The sequence below is a fragment of the Odontomachus brunneus genome, unplaced genomic scaffold, assembly GCF_010583005.1.
Source record: "Odontomachus brunneus isolate Ranch 3 - 2012 unplaced genomic scaffold, Obru_v1 Obru_scaffold_075, whole genome shotgun sequence".
Taxonomy (NCBI): Eukaryota; Metazoa; Arthropoda; class Insecta; order Hymenoptera; family Formicidae; genus Odontomachus; species Odontomachus brunneus.
The window spans coordinates 1,214,499-1,236,732 of NW_022639525.1; the positions used below are offsets into that span (position 1 = coordinate 1,214,499).

General features: G+C 36.3%; 2 protein-coding genes across 2 annotated transcripts; one reads left to right on the top strand and one right to left on the bottom strand.

The window, feature by feature from the left end:
* Window positions 1-370: 370 nt before the first annotated feature.
* LOC116847184 (histidine-rich glycoprotein-like) lies at window positions 371-11,053 on the bottom strand. Its single transcript, XM_032821912.1, has 5 exons — window positions 6,715-11,053; window positions 5,058-5,146; window positions 3,476-3,709; window positions 817-960; window positions 371-692 (listed from the first exon to the last, which is right to left on the bottom strand). The coding sequence occupies exons 1-5, from the start codon at window positions 7,082-7,084 to the stop codon at window positions 525-527; spliced, it is 1,005 nt and encodes a 334-aa protein (XP_032677803.1). The 5' UTR covers window positions 7,085-11,053; the 3' UTR covers window positions 371-524.
* A 1,223-nt stretch (window positions 11,054-12,276) lies between these two features.
* On the top strand, window positions 12,277-19,660 carry LOC116847183. Its single transcript, XM_032821911.1, has 2 exons — window positions 12,277-12,405; window positions 17,737-19,660. Exons 1-2 carry the CDS (start codon window positions 12,386-12,388, stop codon window positions 19,628-19,630), a joined length of 1,914 nt encoding a protein of 637 aa, XP_032677802.1. The 5' UTR covers window positions 12,277-12,385; the 3' UTR covers window positions 19,631-19,660.
* The last annotated feature ends 2,574 nt before the right edge of the window (window positions 19,661-22,234 follow it).

A 22,234-nucleotide genomic window follows, 5' to 3' on the forward strand; every position in this document is an offset into this window, starting at 1 on the left:
TAAAAAATCTTTGTACAATAGTAATAGACATAATGGATTAAATGTATGAAGCGTCTCCATTTTGCATATATTATTCGTATTTGCCGAATGAAGAATATTTTTTATAATATAAGAATGTTTAGCTACAAAGAAAACAAGTTTAATCTTTGTTATGTCTTATAAATATATTAAATTTCTATAAATATATATATATATATATATATATATATATATATATATATATATATTAAAGTTCCCCTATAAATAAATAAGATGAAAAGCTATTCGTTATAGATAACGTAGATGAAAATTTTGCGGATTATACAGTTTTCGAGTCAAAAAACTTCGCAGTTGCACAGTTTTCGTGCAACTGCGAAGATAAAATTATTATCATCACTATAACGCTCCCTCATCGAGCTTAGCGCGTCTGACATGCCCCGTTCAACGTTATCATGTACTCGCAACCACGATTGATCCGCGAAATCTCCAGTAAAATAAAACTAAGCAAGTGACAATTACATAACGATAAGTTCCGTCGCGTTTCGTCAACGGTGATTTGATTGCGACCACTTGTGTCCCGAGGCGTAACCGCCTTTGTGGCCATGTTTCTCGTCGTGTTCGTGATGACTGCTGTGCCCATCGGCCGCTTTGTGACCCCCCTTTTCGTGATGATGATGACCCCCATCGTATTTCTTCCCCGAGCCGTGGTGACCCTGAAATCAGAAGCTTGTTTAAACATGACTGGGAAAATAAAGTGGTGTGATCAACACGCAACGCGAATATAGGAGCGATGTTTCAGCGGAGAAGATAATCGCAATGATCTCAATGAATAATAACCTCATGGTGCCCAGCTTGCAGATGTCCCGTTTTTTCGTGACCGCCCTTCTTGGCCTCGTGCTCCTCGTGCCAACCGCCGTGCTTCTCGTGTCCCCCGTCTTCATGGTATTCATCGTAAAAATCATGCTTCTTCTCGTATTCATCCTTGAGGTAACAATTCGCACATTAGTTAAGACACGTATTAATTAAAACACAAACACAATAATACACCTAAAAAAATATAATTTTATTCCTAAAAAATATCTCATCTTAATGGCCTCAAAAGGATTCTTCTAAAGCCAAAAGAAAAATATTCTAAGAACGATATTCTTAAAATTAGAGAAATCTCGATTTTTATCTATAGCATATATCTTGTTTTCTTAATACAAAATTTTTTCTAGTAAAAAGCATTCTGCTTCAAATAAATATATTCTTTTTGATTAAAAAAATAAAAGTTAAAATAAATGTCTGGTAAATTTCTAATTAATAGATCACTTTTCAATAGAAAAAGGATATTCTTTCGGTAAGAATTTTTTTTACTTGGAATATGAGATTATAGAAAATGGCGCTTTGCATTTAAAATTCTTTTCTAGGATGTTAGAATTTTTTTTTTTAGATTTTAGAGAAATCCTTTCATATTTTAGAACAATCCTCTTGAGGCCATAAATATAAAAGGATCCGCTAAGAATAAGATTATATTTCTTTAAAACATTTGGTGTAAAAACATCAAAGAGAAAAGAAAATAACAGAATTCTTTCCTAACATTAACATTTTAAACACCAATCATTAAATATCGCCTAACAACAGTCGTGTTTAAATCTAAGCGATCATTTTGATATCGAGATTTAGTTATATAAAATCATAGTGAAAAACGGTAGCAGAATTTTTTTATTGTATATCGATTAAACCAGATACACAATGAGTCTCATAAAAAATTTAGTTAAGCCCGCTTCGCACAGCACGACAAATAAATTCCAATCTTACAATGCGATATTGATCGTCTCATATGTAGGAATCGTGACAATTCTTTTCTATTTTATTTTAACACTAATTTTGATATTGATTCAATATCGGTCCGACATTCATGGTCAACGTTCGCTCACACCTATTATATAGTGTGGAAACAGCTTAACGCGAACTGTAACGATGTTGAAATGCTAGATACAAAAACATCACACGGAAGCCCGGATAAAACGAATAACAACAGCCGAAGCCGTACACAGTTTGATCTCGTAAATCTCGGAAAGCTTTAATATTCGCGGTTTCAGCATTACGTGAACGATAACCGCCATTTAAGTAGTGACAAATTTCACCGCACACGCTGCTTTCTCTCCATCCAAAAAAGGGAGAACTCTAGCTTGTCACTTACAAGATGATATTTCTTATAATCCTCTACGTTCTAGCCAAAAACTCTAACCGAAAGAGTATTCCTCTTCTGAAAAATGGATTATTAATTTGAAATCTACTAGATTATTTTAACTTTTTTTTCTTGAATCAAGAGGAATATAATTATTTGAAACAAAATGTCTTCTTAGGCGCAATAAGTGCCTAAAAAAAACGCAATAAGCAATATGTATCGCTGTACTTTGCTGTGTATGATAGACTGAAATTGAAATTTATATCTGTTATAAATTTAAATCTGTTATAAGTCTCGAAAATGCTATCAACAACATTACAATGTTTTGTTAATGCTATACAGATATATATTATACATGGTATCCCATACTTTCCTCCAATTTTTGTGGAAATGTAGAACAGATTGAGAAGTACATGAAAGTCCCATATCGTTTTGCAATATTCACAATAAATCTCGAGATATCCATTAAAAAAAATTGATGAACAATCACAGGATATGGAAGATAAGTTCTAGTAGCATCCTCTGCCTGGTATACTTATATATTAGGTTAAACTAAACAAAAAAGTCTTCTATCATTTTACAAATGACTACATAGATTTTTAGACATTAATTAAAGAAGATTTGTACATTATCGCGCACAATCATGTAATCATTTCTTTCATTAATAATTAAATATTTACATCGTTATTTGCAAAATGATAAAAAAAGCTTTTTAATTTAATTTAATATATAAGCACACAACAACACACATCGCTATTACAGCTCATTTACTATATCATGTGTAATCATTCACAAATCTTCTAAAATTAATATCTCGATCGTTATTGCGATTTTCGCAAAACGGTATAGGACTTTTATATTTATCTCGATCCGCTCTACGTCTTTACGAGAAATCATGGGACATACTGAGAAGTTGAGACATAACTTTTTTATACAAAAATTCTTGTCTTTCAATTTTGACATAATTTCTAGTAGTGCAGAAACAGATTGTTAGTGGAGTTTATCCTTCTATTAAGGAACATAATAATATTTTACTAAATTATTTAAAATAGAGAAGTTTTAATGTTCCTATAAAATATAAATAGCATATATAAAACAGAATGATAATAAATGTAGGCAAAACATTGATATGTTCCTCGAGATTGTAAAAAATTCTTATTACAAAATTTTCTCTCCGTGTAACTTGTTTATAAAACCCTTATTTATTTGACTGAATTGAATTGAATTGAAATGGAACGATCTTTTTGAATTCAATTAATTGAATTAAATTGAATTAATTGTGTCATCAGAGCAACATGTTACCCTGACGTACACTTCTTGTACCTTCTTGAATACGCTGTGCTCTCCCTTCGTGCTGTATCCCTTCTGGTGCTTGCCTTCTTCGCCGAATTTCGCGTTCTTCACGCCTTCCTCGTCGTGATGCACCTCATCATAATGACCGAGCTCGTCGTGCTTCTTTTTCGACACGCCGTTCTCCACATTGTACTTGCGCTCGTGTTTCTCATCGTCGTGGTGGCCTTTGTCGTTCTTCTCGAACTCGTGGAACACCTTGTAACCCTTCACCGATAGCAAATTACGTCACAATGCGGAAGAATACGGCCGATAAATCTGTCTTACGAGCACTGAGAGAACCCGGAGGTCTTCCTCGCGTAAACGAGGAATTGAAAATGAAAAAGCGACAGTGTGTCTCTCGAGAAGCATCGCCGAGCTTAAAGCTGAGCTGAGCTTCTGTCTGAAAAGCGCCAACCTCGCATCGAAGCGCCACGATAGCATTACAAACACATCGATTTCGCGGCACAATGGTCGCGCCAAATCCTCACTTGCTCTTTTAAAGAGATGCTCCCGTTTCTCGCGCGCGAGGGTGGACTCTCTCATCGAAATGTAAAACAGGGTATCCAGCACGGGTTCGACGGCACACAAGGGAGTAAAATGTCTTATTACGTAGTTCGCAGGATACGGGACGAGACTTGCCTTGTGCCTTAGGGACGACGATCGTGCAAAAACCACCGCGTAATAAATATCTCTAGAGGGAAGCAAAGAGAACGACGGGAAAGAGGGAGAGAGACAACGGAAAGGATCTACAGAAAAAAAAGACATTCTTACTTGGAAAATATCTTTATTTCTGACATCTTAATTTTCAAATGAGATTACATAACATTAAACGAAGATAAGTTACTTGCAAGAATATATCAAGCGCCGCGGTCGCGGCGCGACGCCGAGTATTTTATATGATTCAACAAAGAAAAACCTGTGTTCTTATTATTCAAACATAATTTTTACTAATGGTATAAAATATTGAATTTAGGATATGACGTTTTTAAATGTAGGAAGAGGCTATCATTATCATCAATATAATTATATTATACTTCTTATACGAGACTATTATAATATTCAAATAAAATAATAACATTAGTGAAATTCAAGATTTTAAAATTCTTCTAACAAAATTATATTAATTATCCTTGCTTATATATGAAACATAATGATTGTTAATTTGAATATATTAGTTTTAAGTGGATAAAGGAATCTGGGGCGTCCGTGCGCGCGTAACACACGTTTAAAACACGCACACATTATTATATTCTCTATCCAATATTTTATGCGCTTTCCATTAATGAAAATTATTTTTAAATAATAAAAACAGATTTTTTTTCGTTGAATCATATAAAATATATTCTTGGAAGTAACTTATCTTCATTTAATGCTACGTAATCTCATTTGAAGATTAACATATAAAAAATAAAGATATTTTCTAAATAACAGTGTCCTTTTTTCTATATATGAGAATCTAAGAAGGTGGAAAAGGAGACAAAAGGCGAAGATTATGGATGATAAAAAAAAACTACGTTTATGACAACAACTTGGACGTCTACTACGAGGGAAAAAGAAAGTCTATCGCGCATACCTTGTCGCTATCGTGGCCGTGTACGTTGTGATGATCCACATCGTGTTTTGTACCGATGCCCTCCTCCAAGTGTTTGTTGCCGCCGCCGCCTGTTTGAATGAAAATGTAAATATAAATGTAAAGCATCTAAATTGAGTCGTCGGTGAGAGGCTGCTTTCGTTTCAACGAGCTTGTCGATTTGCCCGGAGAAACCAGGGTCGTTTACCGCGCGTGCTAGGGGCAAGAAGTTTCTATTGTGACGTAAACCACATGTATTCTCTCCCTCTTTCCCTCTCTCTCTTCTCTTTCTCTCTATCTCACCGCCTTATCGAGATCCGGAGTACCAAGGTCATCTACTTGTATATTCAGAGATGGTATTCCTTACCCGAGAACGAAATGGACGTATCGTGTCGGAGGTGAGAATTAACTGTCCGTGTTTGCCCGATAAAAAAATGTAACGCGTATGGGTCGCGGAGTGTTGTACCCCAGCACGAACTTTATTATCAATCGCGCTCACGATCCTTTATCTTCTCAAGCAAAAATAATAAAATAAAAAGAAATTATATCCCGTTATCATGCACACAAGTGCATGTACAAAGAGAGAAAGGGAGAGAAGGATATTACGTGTGTTTCGACGAAAGTGGATAATTTAATATCTCTTAGGGGCTTATAGATGAAAATATTATTTACATATCATATAGCACACACACACGCGCGCGCGCCACATATATGCATACGCGCGTGTGTGTGCGTGTGTGCGCGCGCGTGTGCGTGTGTGTGGAGTGTGTGTGTGTGTGTGTGTGTGAAATATTCAATGTTATATGGAAAATGACTTATTAGATTCTAATTCTAAAGGTAAAACCTGTCTCGATTAAATTGCAATTTTAAAAAACATATGCAAAACAGAAAGAAGGAAAGAGAGACATATGAAAAAAACAAAATACACGACAAGAATCAATTTTCGCAGATTAAAATACAGCGTATATATCTTTCAAAACTACACGTTCCATTACGTTTCTAATTCGTCGGCACATATGAATTAGCAAGATAGACGAATCCACGTAATCCATCGAGAATTTTATCGGCGCAATTAAATTTCCGATCGTCAATGTCATAAATGGTTATTTCATCGACATTTCCGAGTGTGAACGAGAACAGCATAAAATACATATATCCATATATATGCAGAATTTACTCGAGTTTGCTTCAGCACCGATAATTCTCTATAAATATATTTGATTCGTTCTTTCTTTTTAAATAAATCGCATTTATTTATTTATACGTGCCTACACGTGAGCGGACACTTATGTGTGAGATAACTCGCATTATCTCGAAAAAATTACACGCACGATAGTTATAAATTAATACAAATTAATTATTAATTATCAAACATATTACTAAATCATTAAATTACCAATAAAAATGTATATATATATATATATATATATATATATATATATATACATACACATAACCATTATATATTTTTAATATATATTAAATTATATTTAATTAATTAAAAAAAAATATAAATATATATGTTTTATAATTATAAATAAATAAATATATATATATATATATATTACTAAATATTATTTACTGAATATATTGCTATATATATCTACTAAATATATTATTAAATATATATATATATATATATGACCGAAGAGATACACACCTCCCTGACCCGTGGACTCTGCTTTCAAATCTCTGGAATATCGAAAACCAGCCGGAGTCCTTCTGACCTTTTTGACCGGCGAAGCATCGACAAGGATTACTAAAGTCAGCATTAGCCACAGTATCTTCAATGCGCCGACACACGTCGACGACGATGACAACGACGACGTCATTTCGGTATCGTCCCACGCGCGCGCGCGCGTACACGCGAGCGCGAGGAACAAGAAGTAGGTTCTAGGAACGCGTACAGGAATAGAAGGATGAGGACGAGACGGGGCACTGAGATGCACCTGCGAGTGCGGCGCGAATTTATTGCACGATCGCTTCCGAGAGTCGCTTCTTTTTCCTCGTCGCCGCCAGCCGGGGACCATGTTTTTCCAGTCGGCCGTTGAAAGGACTTTCCTCTTCCGGATGGACTCAGGATGACAGTGCGGGAGAGCGAAAAAAGAAGCGCCTTCGTCATTTCGTCGTCGCTTTCACTCGTCGCGCTTGTTCTTTGCAGCACGAGAGCGAGGATAAAATCGCCAACGAAGCGCGACGTACATATATCTTGTAGTTCTCTCTCTCTCTCTCTCTCTCTCTCTCTCTCTCTCTCTCTCTCTCATTTGTGCGAGCCTTGGATCGTCAACTCCTTAGTTCGCAATTTATCGTCGTCGATGCGGCAATTTTGACGCGTGATTTATTCGCTCGCGAATGCGCCGTCTCGCGGTTTCTGACTTGCAAATTGTTAGCGACCAGCTTCGTCCTATAATTTATCAGCGTGCACTTTTGATTGCGACCCGTTGGCGCGATTCCGACTTCGCATTTATTAGCGCGCTTTTACGACGCCCTCAACTCGCCAGCGTAATTTTGGGATCGGCGCGTTATTAACAGGGCCGACTTGACTTGTAATTTATCGGCGCTTTTGTGACTGCAATTTTGTTGCTGCAGTTTTTCCATGTGATTTATCGACGCGTTATTTTTGTTCCATAACATTCAACTATATTCGTATTTCAAATATATTCGTATTTCATTATTATTGTCCAAACGGAAATCGTTAAGTAGTTGTTACAATTATGCTCAACACTTAATCGACCGGGCGCTAGTAAAACTATGTTCTATTTTCGTGAATGTCGAAACGAGAGAATTCTGATAGTACTTTTATACAGATTTTTTATATTGCAGAAGAGAACAAAAGATATCTCACGTAAAATACATCCATATTAATAGTCATTATTTGAAACTTGTCTCAAGTGAGATACTCAGATTTAAAATTGGAGCTAGATATAACACTGAAAAATTCACATCTAGCTCTATATATTAATAATAGTCGTTACTTAAAATATGTCTCAAGTAAGATACTCAGATTGGAATTTAGAGTTAGATGTGAGTTTTTCACAGTTACAAATGTAATGTTACATATATTATATGATTCAAGTAAAAAACTCAAACCTAACTCTAAAATCAGATCTGATCTGAGTATTCCACTTGAGATAAGTTTCAATTTAATGACTTCATAATGTTTCAAATACTGGTCTAACATTTATATTAGACATGTATATTATCATCTAAACATGTATATTATCATCTAAATTAACATTATGTTATAATATTAACATATTCTTATCTAAAATTTGTCTCATGTGAGATATTAGGTTTTTATTCAGAGTTAGATTCAAGTTGCATTATGATATATGTGGCATTTATATATTTGTAATTCGCGCGCATTTCAACTAAAAAACCCAGCAAACTCTGAATTTAAATTTAAATATCTTACTTGAGACTAGTTTTAAATAATAACTATTAATATGCGTCTAAGATCTATATTAACAGTCGTTATACTTGGAACTTGTTAGTTAAGATTTGAATTTAGAATCAGATCTGACTTTTCCGGTTAAATCTTATAATATATGTATGACACACACAATATACTTGTAATCACGACTTAATTAAAGAATTTGCATTTATCTCTAAATTCAGATCTTAATGTTCTGTTTGAAATAAGTTTCAAAAGTAACGACTATTAATACAAATCTAAGCTTCAATAAAGTTTTAACATTTACTAAGTCAAAATTCATTAGTTTTTCTAATAATTCACATCAACAATCTTAGTCTTATGCGTTTACATTATGGCTATTGATTATTTGGTCAATCCATCATTTTAACAGTTTAATATATCACATTACGTACAGACACGTAAAAAACGAATTGAAAAGTTTAGTGAAATTTGATTTACTAAATGTTAAAGTTTTATTGAATCTTAGCACACATAAACATAGCAAGTAAGTAGTTAATAAATCTCTTTATATCTATATTTCTAAAAAAAAAGAATAAAAAAATAATACCAACCGCTTTTAAAGAAGATACTCTGTACTTTTAAAGAAGATACTCTGTTTCTCTTGCATAAGGATTACAGAAGTACGTGTTAGGCGAACAGTATTGCATACTTTTAAATGCAACGAAATAGAAACAACAGCGAAACGATACAAAAGGAACGGAGGATCTTATGTTTCTCTTATGATAAGGGTAATATAAGATCATCTTCAGATGCTGTACAAATTGTTTCATTGTCTACGAAACATCCAGAGACAGATTTAAGACAATCTTAAATATAAGAACAGATTATAATAACGATCTTAAAATAAATTGGTAAATTTATAATTTATATATAAATTGGTTGTGCACTAGTGCATTCAATCGAATTCATAAATAAACATCGCACGCAACCATAACTGAAAGAAAGGAAAAGAAGCTATCATATAAATAATTTAAAAAAATACTTAATTATTACCAATGTCATTTTTACTCCAACCACATTTCCCTCTTTCTCTCTCACACACACTCACACACATTTTTTGAATTGTCTGTTCCAGACTAATGCGACTCTCAGCTTTCCATCCATTCCATAAACTCGTTCTCGTCGTTGATGTGAAAAAGCTGGTAAATCACAGAGAATATTCTAACGCAGATTCCACGTAATGAGCTCCCATTTCCCTCTCTTTCTCTGCGTAATTGGAATTATTAATCCGTGTATCGACGAGACCATGAACGGCATTAATAATAGATCGTATGCGTTTTCTCGCGTGTGACCGGCAACTCAAATGTTTCCCCGGTGTGAAGCTATTGAATTCGTCACGTCAATGGCGCTTGAAATGTTTGCGCAACATTCCTGCGTTCTCCATGGTTTTCATCGCGCCACGCCGCGCCAAGTCTCGCGTCCGCGCGATTTCAAAATCGATGCGAACCACCGCGCATTTCAACAGCTGCGCCCGCTTTCTATTCCAATGTCACGGCTTACCGAGGACAGCACTCGGACCACGCGAAACATATTTGTCGCGAACAAAGCTCGAGAAGATAGATGATGCTTAAAAAATCGAAGCGCCGCGCGTCCTACATCCGATAATCTCCCTCGATATTTTCGCATCTGTAAATCGGCCGAAGAAGCAGTCTGCAGTGAGTGAGAAAAAGATTAGGATAAATGATGTCGAAATGAAACTTTCCGACTCTATCTCTGAACAATTTTTTCTGAACAATTTTTTATAAAAGCTTTAAGAATACTATGAAATGAGATACACAAATACTATAAATATACTGCAATTATATTTTATAGTTCCTTTTAAAAATTAATTTTTAAAAATTAAGTTAAAGTTCAATATGTTATGGCTGCCCACATAAACATAAATACTAACATAAACAGTATTAGCCTCCGTTGCTAGGTACAACTAAAAGTCGGTCTTACCCAATAAATAGGGCAAAGTAATTGTAATACAAGTATTACATCTGTTGTTGTAACGATAATTTAACATCTCCGTTGCTAGGCGGTAGGTTTATTATAAGATAACAATAATTCGACCGCGTTGGGAAATACTACGCGAAGTGCAAATACCGCGAAAGTGCTGAAGTTGCACTGCGTTACACTTTTGAGAATGCTGATTTCGGGCATACTTGCCCGGGATTAGCGATCCATGTTGTAACCTAAGCCATCTCCTCGGATCTGAAAATCGGAGAAAATAAAAACAAGGCGCCAACCCTTCCGGCCGGCTCTCGCTTCAAAACATCCGCGTAACGATAGCTCATATTGTAATCAAAAGGTCAAGTAATAACGGATCATTTATTAGTACGCTTCAAAGAAAAGTGATCGTAACATTCGTTCACTCTCCCACAGTGTGGCCAGAAATCTTTCCCTACAGCACCGATGATATTGAGAGGGGATGACGCACACAAACGTGCCCGTATATATGTGCACTTTGAACTTAGTTCGCAACCGTGTCCGTGAGTGTGTGCGTATTCCCTCCCGTGCTGATGTGTGCTGCTTGGGAGTCAAAGTTTCTGTCACTGTCGAAACGCTTTTTTTGGATCCTTAAGGTCAACAGCGTCCAAACATATATATACTTTGTACGGAGTAAAATTTCTTCAGACAACTTGCGAGACAACTTCAGACAATATTACAATCGAGACGCCTATTCAAATAAGGGATACCTGCATGAAGAGACAATCGAATCAATGCAAATCGTAACACAACAATGTGAGCAAGTGGTAAATCGTGAGTAGAAATTGGTGCATGTGAAAGCAGTTTTTGCACGTGTCAACTAACGAACGATCAAGACTAAAATTCGTAATAACCTCTTCTTATTCTACGAAGATTAGTATTCTCGGTCAGCGGATAATATAAAAGAGTAGGACCAGCCACTCAAAAGAGATCTTGTTCAGTCGAAGTACGCTGTTACGTAGGACAACCATGATGAAACGCTAAAAGACGTTTTAGCCAAAATGCACGCGTTACATAAACAGACAGCGCGTAATACGGCAAGCAAATCAAAAGTGCACGCGCTGCATAGAACATCGCGTTATACTTTTGATCTGTTAGGTAATTAGGCCGGTAACCTAATTCCCTAATTTTAAGAATAATATAAAAAGAGTAGGACCAACTACTCCGCAGAACTGTCTAGTCAAAGAACGCGCACGTTACGCATCTCAGATATGAGATAACCGATTCGCGAGTAACGTGAGTGTCAAACATAACGATAACGCGATACGTTAACCGAAACAGTGTAACACGAGTCAAAACTACACAAGTGTAAATACGAATACAACAAGAAAATTATTAAGGAGTTATAAGAAGAGAAACCAAATAAATTATATCACAAACTTTATTAAAATTCCACGACTACTTATTCTCCACCCTGCACTATTTGCACGCTACCGGTGCTCGTCGCCACTAAGAGCACAACAAAATTTGGTGGCAGCGGTGGGATCCACGGTGTCCAAGCCTGCAACAGAAAGGAAGAAGTGGAAGGTCAAGTGAGTGAAAAAAAAAGAGAGAAAGCTATAAGCCCTCCGTGATCCTATTTGGGAAATCCAAAATTTGAGAATCACGAAAAACTCTGAGAGACGAATACGAGAAAACATCTCGACGCCCCATCAAAAGCATATCAAGGAGACCTGAGGAACCGGAAAAGACGACGCCACAGTAGAACCGAGGACGATCGTCGGAGATACGATCATCAAACGCCTGCTGTGAGCAACACCAAAGCCTACAGTACGTCAGCATACCGAGCTAACTTGCCCCAAGCATCGTACAGCGGAACAACATACAGGGAGCAGAAGCAGCCCAGCTGATTTGACCTTGACACTAAACGACGACCGGCAACGGATCGCGTAACAGTAATACTGCAAACGCAGCGGAATACAACATGCGTCTCACGACGATAATGTAAGTTAAGAAATCATTGTTATATAAAACGCGTATTGAATGTCGGAAAGAAGCAATATTCTCCGTGAATCAATAAAAAATCGCACTTGGTTACGTAGCGAACCCGCAACTAGAACCATAAGACGACTCGCTGGGTTAGACAATTTCAAACTTGCGCGTTTATTATTAATAATACAAAAAGAACAATTAGACAAAGTGCACTTTAAATTTTAACGACAACAGTTCTCACACAATCAATTCTCCCGCGCATGTGGCAATAGAGCGAATTCGAATTGAATTTCCATTCGGAGAATTAGATAATAGTATAATACTACCGGTACAACTTAACGTAAATACTCGAGTTAGGAGACGAGCGGTTACCTTCAGTAAGCTCTGTTAACGATACATCCATAAGAGGTGATTTCTCACTCACCTCCTACGACAGCAAGGAAGTGACTTACCTAGGGCACATAATTTCAGAAAGGGGAATTCTATCAGATCCGAAAAAAATAGACGCTATAACAAACTTCCCACAAAAATTAAAAACATCCAATCTTTTATAGGGCTCGCTGGATATTATTGGAAATTCATTGAAAACTTTTCGAAAATTTCACGACTTTTAACCAAACTTACAAAAAAAGGACGAAAAATTTGAATGAAGTCAACAACAGATAGCGTTCGACATATTGAAAGAAAAATTAACCACTACATTAATGTTAAAATATCCAGATTTTGAGAAAGAATTCGTTGTTACGACTGACGCGTCCGACCATGCAATTGGAGCTATATTATCACAAGGCCAAATAGGAAGCGACAACCCGATAGCCTACGCGAGCCGTGTATTATCGCGCGCAGAACAAAACTATAACACGACCGAGAAAGAACTATTAGCAATAGTTTGGGCCGTAAAACACTTTAGACATTACATCTACGGAACCAGATTTAAAATAGTAACGGATCACAAACCGTTAATCTGGCTGTTCAACGTTACGGATCCCAGATCAAGACTAATAAGATGGAGGTTAAAACTAGAGGAATACAATTACGAGATAATTCATAAAGCAGGGAAAACGAATGTAAATGCCGACGCATTAAGCAGATATCCTCCAATATCAATAATACAAGCAAATGCTCCACATGTGACAGACGAGACGAATGTAACAGAAGAAGAAGAAGAAGATAAGAATATAAACGAATATAATATGCGAGACTATACAGAGAAAGAAAAAAGACAGATACTTTTCGAATACCATGATGCACCATTAGGAGGGCATCAAGGGGTACAACGTACATTAAACAGAATACGTCTAAACCACAACTGGAAAGGAATAACAAGAGATGTAACACAACATATACGCAAATGCGTTCTATGCCAGAAGAATAAGTTAAGCCTTCAGAAGAAATCGCCAATGATTATTACGGACACACCTACTAAGCCGTTCGAGAAATGCGCGTTAGATATAGTAGGATCTCTAACCGTAACAACAAACGGAAACAAGTATCTTCTAATGTTTCAGGACGTACTGACCAAATTTAGCAAAGCTATTCCTATAGCTAACCAAGAAGCGTCCACCATCGCGAAAGTATTTACAGAAAAGATAATACTAGAATATGGAATACCGGGGAAAATACTAACGGACCAAGAAACAAACTTCCTGAGCAAAATTTTCAAATCGGTATACAAATTATTGAAGATAGAAAAAATCCAAACTACGGCGTACCACCCACAGAGTAACGGAGCCTTGGAGAGATCACACCGAACACTCACAGAATACCTTCGACATTACATAAATAACGACCAAACAGATTGGGACGAATGGATCCCATACGCGATCTTTACGTACAACACAACTCCACATTCCGCAACTAATTATACGCCATTTGAACTGGTATATGGATATCAGGCAACCCTACTATCGTACCATCGTACTATTACCACCAAAAACTACATACAGCATAGAGGACTATGCACAAGAAATAAAACAGCGGCTCCGAGCAACGAACCAAACAGCTCGGGAGCACGTCAAAAAAGAAAAAGAAAGAAGTAAAAAATTTTACGATCGGAATACGAAAAAAACTATACCAGATATAGGCGATGAAGTACTGCTACACGACGAAACGATACGACGAGGAAGATCAAAGAAATTAGATTCTATGTAGATAGGACCTTATGAAATAATAGACAAACATCCTAATGAGAATTATACAATAAAAAAGGGAAGAACCACCTTAAGGACGCATGCAAACCGTTTAAAATTATATCTAGAAGATTAACGGGAAAACGCACTCACCTAGGGCGGCGGCGTACCCCTGCCACGTTCACGGACAATTTGTCCCTGAAGGGCGACTTGAGAAGCCCCGCTCTGTCGCAACGGCTCCACACGAGCCTCTATGGCACGGCCCTGGCAAGGACCCAGCGGAGGGCGATGCGATCCCGGCACTTCCCAGGATGCGGGGGGCGGCACAGGCCCCTCAGGAACATGATCCAGTCCCTCACAAACGGGACATTCCGACTAAATAAAATAGATAAATACAGAAAAACACTACACTTAAAATCATACACAGACCCAACAAGTTGGGTTACACATAAAAATCACTACCTTAGGGCACACAGGACAAGATATTTTTGCGGGCGACATCACACTCGCGGGAGAATTAAAGTAGTACTGAGAGATGCACCTGTCGCCAACGTAGACGCGACACACACGCAAACAAACGAATAAGCAATATAATAAAGAGTATCATATTTATCTCAACACCTGAATGATATTGATATACTTCCAGGGTATTCAGTCTGATAAAAAGTGTCAACCTTAGAATGCAAACAGAGACCCCATACGAGATCATCAAATTCACACATGCATCTGGAGTGTATTACGATATACAAAGTCAACTGTATCAAGTAGTTTCTACGTGGAAAACAGTAATCAAAATGGACATACAGACGATAGACAGTCGACGTAACCAAATACAAGGATACCTTAGCAGCGCAGGAAGAATTTGTAGTCAGCAAAAGAAGACAAGCACTATATGGGAGATGTGTAACAACTCACGTAAAATTGTATAAAAGAATCTAGACCGCATACACAATATGACAAAACGAATACATAGCGTATACAAAACCCCGAAAAACGCAAGACGAAGATTAATAGGCGGAATAGAGTCATTAGCAAAATCATTGTTCGGTATAATGAACACCAGCGATGAGAAAACAATAAACGAACAATTAAATTTATTAGAGAATAAGCAAGAAACCTTGCAACACGCCGTAACAAACCAACTAAAAATTATCAACACAACAACAGACCATCTAGACAATTTAGAAAAACATTAGACACAAATGAAAAAATAATATGGAATAGTATAGCACAACTTTATACAGGCGAAACCGGATTCATATTAAGACAGCAAATAGACGAACATTTTACCGTACTCAACGCTTTACTCAACGACCTAATACGCGATGAGGACCATATAATCAATTACTTAGATAATATAAAATTAGAGAAATTACCAACCAAACTAACACCGATAAACAGCATCGTGTCCCAACTACAAGAAATATCAATGCCATACCATATACCAAAGGGCATACACTTCCCGTTCACACCTAGAAATGAAAACTGGTTAGAACTAAATTCCTTACAATTAGCGCGTATTACAGAAATAAAAATATTTTTACTATTCTGAACTTACCTCTCATAACTTACCCTACATATGAAATAATACACATACATCCTTTTCCGGTACACAGCCATGATAACATTTTTGCATTAATCGATATTATTCACACCAAAATAGCAATTAATCAGGAGACAAACACATATTTAACACTACAAGAAAACAAGCTAACAAACTGTATAAAATTCAATAACCAATATATTTGTCCACAACAAAACGCTATATACAGAATTAATACGGAATCACCTTGCAAAATTCAAATGTATACAAAACTAAGGAACATAAAAAACTGTCATACAAAATATATTTCAGCTAACCATACCTTTATAATTGAGTTAACACAAAAAATGCGTGGTTATATTCCACCAGTAGCAAGCAAACCGCTTACATTCAATGTCGAGAAAAAGTATTTTATGAAAAAATCAACAAAACGGGAATTATAAATATTAAAGACCAATGTAGATGTTAACAGTTGAGAATATTATATTACAAGCGCTAGGTATCGTAAGAAGCATTTCAATACAAACACACATACCAGAATATAACACTGGAACAAGAATATATAAACACAATTAAAAATAAAAACGAAATACTATATGTGAAACCGAACAAAATAATACAAAATCCATCAGAATTAACGGAACTAAGCAATAAGATAGCACAAACATATCAAAATTTAGAAAATAGCTCGAACTCCTTGACACGCTATAAAAATATAATATATACTACAGCACCGAGCGGAATAACCGTGATAATAGTAATTACAATTGCAATATTCATAGTAAAGAAAATAAAAAAGAGAAAAAACCTTCTGATCATAATAGAACGTAACACCAAACGAAACATGAGAACGCGTGCCAAATCAAATATACCTACAATTCCTGCACTAGCACGCAGACATAGTCTACACGTACAGTTATAAGTAGCATACGATTGTAATCATATTTGTACACGGGGAAAATAAAATTGTAACAAGCGAAAAATGTAAAAATAAGTAAAGAATAGGATACGACACGATTATAACCAACATTGTAAAACGGGAAAATTGTATAAAGACAAAAAGCAGTCGCAACTCGAAAAAGACGAAAACGTCGTTTCAGACTCTCCGTTTTCTTTTTCCATGAGGGGAGGAATGTTATAACCGTGAATATTATTTTTAGCGTTGTCGAAACGTTTCATGAGAAACCGTTTCGACAGCGCTACAACGCTGTTATGGTTGTGCAAATGCTGCACTAAGCATCACCTTGGACATGTCGTACATCGAGCTTTGGGCCAGATCAGTACCAAATTTGGCAACTCCCTTGTTGCCAAAACATCCCCTCCGATAAAACGACTAATTAAAGAACTATAAAAAGAACGGAGAAGAGCGCAAAAGCAGGATTCTCCCTCTGGTCTCTCGTCAGCGACGTACGTGGCCGTCACATCACTACTAGAGTTCGGGAGCTCAATAATCACACGAGTAACAAGTATAATAAAGTTCTTTTATATAAATCACTACGACTACAATCTTGCGTACGGAATACTCCCACCGCCACGCACTTTGTCACACCCGCAACACCGATTCCGGATCCTTCTCTTCGTGCCCTCCAAAAAAGGGCACGACATAGGCTAAAATTATACATAGAACAATAAAAGTACTAAGTATTCACCTCATCTACGATCTAATTACAGAATACTCATCCTGATAAAGAGCACCGGGCTCATGACGGAAGAAGTACAAGAAAAATCTTCATATGAAATCCAAAAGTTTACGCATACACCGGGCATATATTTCGACAAACAAGGTCAGTTATACCAAATCGCATCCACCTGGAAAATAGTTATTAAAGTAAATTTGAAAACACTAGACATTCGACGAGATCAATTAGAAGAATACCTTGAAAATACAAAAAAAATGTGTGATATACAGGGAATAACAACAAAAACTGGGAAAACATGTAACAATCTATACAAAATAGTAAAAACACGACTAGACCGAACACGACAAATAATGAATCAAATATACGAAATACATTCAATAATACCAAATCGCCGACGCGGATTAATAGACAGTATAGGTATGTTAACTAAATCTCTTTTCGGGACGATGGACGCAAATGACGAAAAAATTATAAACGAGCAACTACAACTTCTAGAAAATAGACAAGAAACATTAAAACACGCGACAAATCAGCTAAAGATACTAAACGCAACAGTAGGACATTTAGAAAAATCAGAAAACACCATACAAAAGAATGAAAAAACAATATGGGACAGCATAACACAAATAGGTGACTCACAAACAGAACTTGTTTCACGACAACATTTGGACGAACACTTTATATTACTTGATGCAGCCTTGAACAATTTAGTACAAGACCAAAATGACATACTAACTTATTTAAATAACATTAAACAAGGGTACTTACCAATACAAATAACACTCATTAATGATATTATCTCTCAAATAAAAGAAGCGGCAATTCGTGTACCACAGAACTTACATTTTCCATTTAGAATCTCGACAAAAAACTGGTTAGAAATTGAAAAATTTATAACACTAAATGCGTATTATCAAAAAGGAAATATTTTTACAGTATTAAAGATACCACTAATAACGTATCCTATTTACGATATAATAAACATTCTTCCGTTACCAATATACACGGGAAACGACACATTCGCATGGACCGAAATTACTTATAATAAAATTGCGATTAATAAAGAAGCGAATTCATATTTAGTGATAAGCGACAACGATTTACAAGAATGTAAAAAAATTAGCGATCATTATATTTGTGGACAGGGGAATCCAATATATAAAATTCAAGCGGACTCACCATGCGAAGTTCATTTATTTATGACTTTAGAAAAAACGGGAAATTGTCACACAAAATATATTCTCGCCAACCACACAGTATTGATCGCACTAAAAGAAAGAAATGCATGGTTATATTCTACCCGGAATGAACAAAACATACATATTCAATGTAAAAATAAAAATTATTACAACAAAATCAAGAATACAGGAATAATAAAATTCAAGGAACAATGTAAATTAATAATAAACGAAATAACAATACAAGCACAAGGAGTAATAGAAGATAAAATAATAGAAACATACATACCGGAATATAATATAACCATAGCAAAAGAACAAATAGACACAATAAATAACACAATACCGCGACTAAAGATGAAAAAAATTATTCAAAATCCGACGGAATTAACCGACTTAAGTAGAGAAATAACACAAACACAAAAAGATTTAGAAAACTCAAGTAACCCAAGTATATTTACAAACTACAAACATTTAGTTTATACTACCGCACCGAGTGGCATAATTATCATAATTATAATAATAATTGTAATATTTTTATTAAGAAAAATAAACAAATTAAGATACCCCGACATTAAAATACAACATGATCTCGAACAAAAAGCAAGGGTATCTCAACAAAGGCCATCCGTATCTATTATAGAAAGCGAAATTAGTGAAATTACTCCAAGATTACCAGTACATTATAAACCATCCATACCTACCATATCCTCACTAAAATGTAGACATAGCATAGAACAACCATAAAACGACTATAGAAATAAGCAAACGATTATAAATAAAAAATTGTAAAAAACGAAAAAACAAATGTACTTAGAATAAGGATAGCGAAAACAACGTAAAAATATTGCGTTTTCTTTTTTCAAGGGGGGAGGGATGTTATGTAGGACAACCATGATGAAACGCTAAAAGATGTTTTAGCCAAAATGCACGCGTTACATAAATAGACAGCGCGTAATACGGCAAGCAAATCAAAAGTGCACGCGCTGCATAAAACATCGCGTTACACTAAGAGATATGAGATAACCGACTCGCGAATAATGTGTCAAACATAACGATAACGCGATAACGCTAACCTAAACAGTGTAACACGAGTCAAAACTACATAAGTGTAAATACGAATACAACAAAAGAATTATTAAGGAGTTATAAGAAGAGAAACCAAATAAATTATATCGCAAACTTTATTAAAATTCCACGACTACTTATTCTCCACGACCACCCTGCACTGTTTGCACGCTAGCACCGAAGCCCAACTACCCGTTGTGCTCGGCGCCACCAAGAGCACAACAAGACGAAGACGAGAACAATATGAATAACTCACCACGTAGAAAGACGCGCGTGACAGAAAGCGGTGAAATCGATAGGGAAATCAATAGGCTACGAGCCGAATATGAAATAGAGAATCCGCAACCAGGACTAAGTCAGCCAGTAAATCGGACCTTCAATAACGCGAATCATGCCGAATCAAGCAATCCCGCGGAACAAAATCGCGAAGAGATTTTGGTAGATAGGAAAAGTGTAATGCGATGCTGTTCTGCAGTGTGTATACTTTTCTTGCAGCATTTGTAATTCTACTTTCTTTAATTCGGTCAAAATGTTATTGGGGCAGTGGCACACTGCAATATCCCTCCCCTCTTTTAAGAAGAAAATGGAGTATTTATGACGTTTTCGCTATTTTGCGCTCGTTCTTAGCCTATATACGTATCATGATGATATTATCATCCCAATAACACTTTGACTGAATTAAAGCAAGTAGAATTACAAATGCTGCAAGAAAAGTACACATACTGCAGAACAGCATCGCATTACACTTTTCCTTTATACATAATCCGTTAGGTATTCACTGGTATCAACCCAGTAACCTAATTACGCGGATAATATTAAAGAGTAGGACCAGCCACTCAAAAGAGATCTTGTTCAGTCGAAGTACGCGCATGATACGCAACGTCGGTAATTATAAACGCGACCCGCGAACTAAGCGAGCGTCGACTAAATTGTAACCGCGACCCGCGAGCGCAGCGAGTGTCAGACTGTAAGCCGAGGAGAAGAAGAACAACAGTTGAATAAAGTTATAAGATATTTATTTATATTTCAAGATTCTTTCACTTACGGCCACCTTTGCCTCTGTCCGTGCCTGGCATCGGAGCCCGATTATTAACCATCTTGCCCAAGCACAACACAACCATTCGCTGAATGTCGTTGTCGTCATTATACAGGGTGTCCCATATGTCCCGGACCGGCTGAATATCTCGGAAAGTATGCGCTTTTGAGAAAAATATTTCAGACAAAAGTTGCAATATATAATGTAGTGTATTTAGTGATGTTAGCAGTTTGACCTTAGGTGGCGTCGCCAAGGTCAGGTCAAAGTCAACTTTGGTTTTTTAAATAGAAATATGTATTTTTTATTACGGAATTTTATTCTACATAAACAACTTTCGTTTGAAAAATTTTTTCATATTTTAAGAAAATGTAAGAAAATGCAGTACTAAAAAGTTAATAAAAAATTCTGAAAAATTCTGAAAGCTCTATGAAATAAAAATAAGCAATTTTTATATCTTGCCGTTTTTCTGTAAAGTTGATAGAATTCGAGTAAGAAATTATTGAATAATTTCCGCAAATATCTGTTATAATCGTAAGATAAAATATTATTTTAGGCGCTGCTGAAACGCTTCACAAAGAACCGTTTCGACCGCGCTACACTCGGCAGCGGATGTGCAAGTGCTGCGCTAAGCACCACCTTGCACATTCCGCCTCGGCCTTTGACCTGAAACGTGCTGGGCTAATCCCAAATTTAGCAACTTCTTTGTTGCTAAGGCAACCTCCGATAAAGTCTAACAACTATTATAAAAAGACCGGAAAAGACCGTGCGAGAGGGAATTCTTCTTCCGGTCTTTTGCCCGCGACGTTCGTGCCTGTCGCGCATCCCGCGCTTGATTATAAGATTTCGGGAGTTTAACAAATAAATTAGTGCTCGTTATAATTGTTATGTAGGACAAAACATGATGAAACGCTAAAAGACGTTGCAGCCGAAATGCACGTGTTGCATAAACGAACACTGCGAAATACGGCAAGTAAATCAAAAATGCACGCGCTGCAGAAACATCACGTTACACTTTTGAATTGTTGGGTAATTAGGTCGGTAACCTAATTCCCTAATTTCATGAATGATATATAAAGAGTTGGATCACCTACTCGAGAGAGAGAGTGGAGAGAAAAATACTGTCCAGTCTAGAGGCGCACGTTACATGTCTCAGGTGAGAGACAACTGACTCGAGAGTAATACGAGTGTCCTGCATTACAATAACGCGATACATTAATCTAATCGGTGTAGGATAAGCTAAAAAGTAT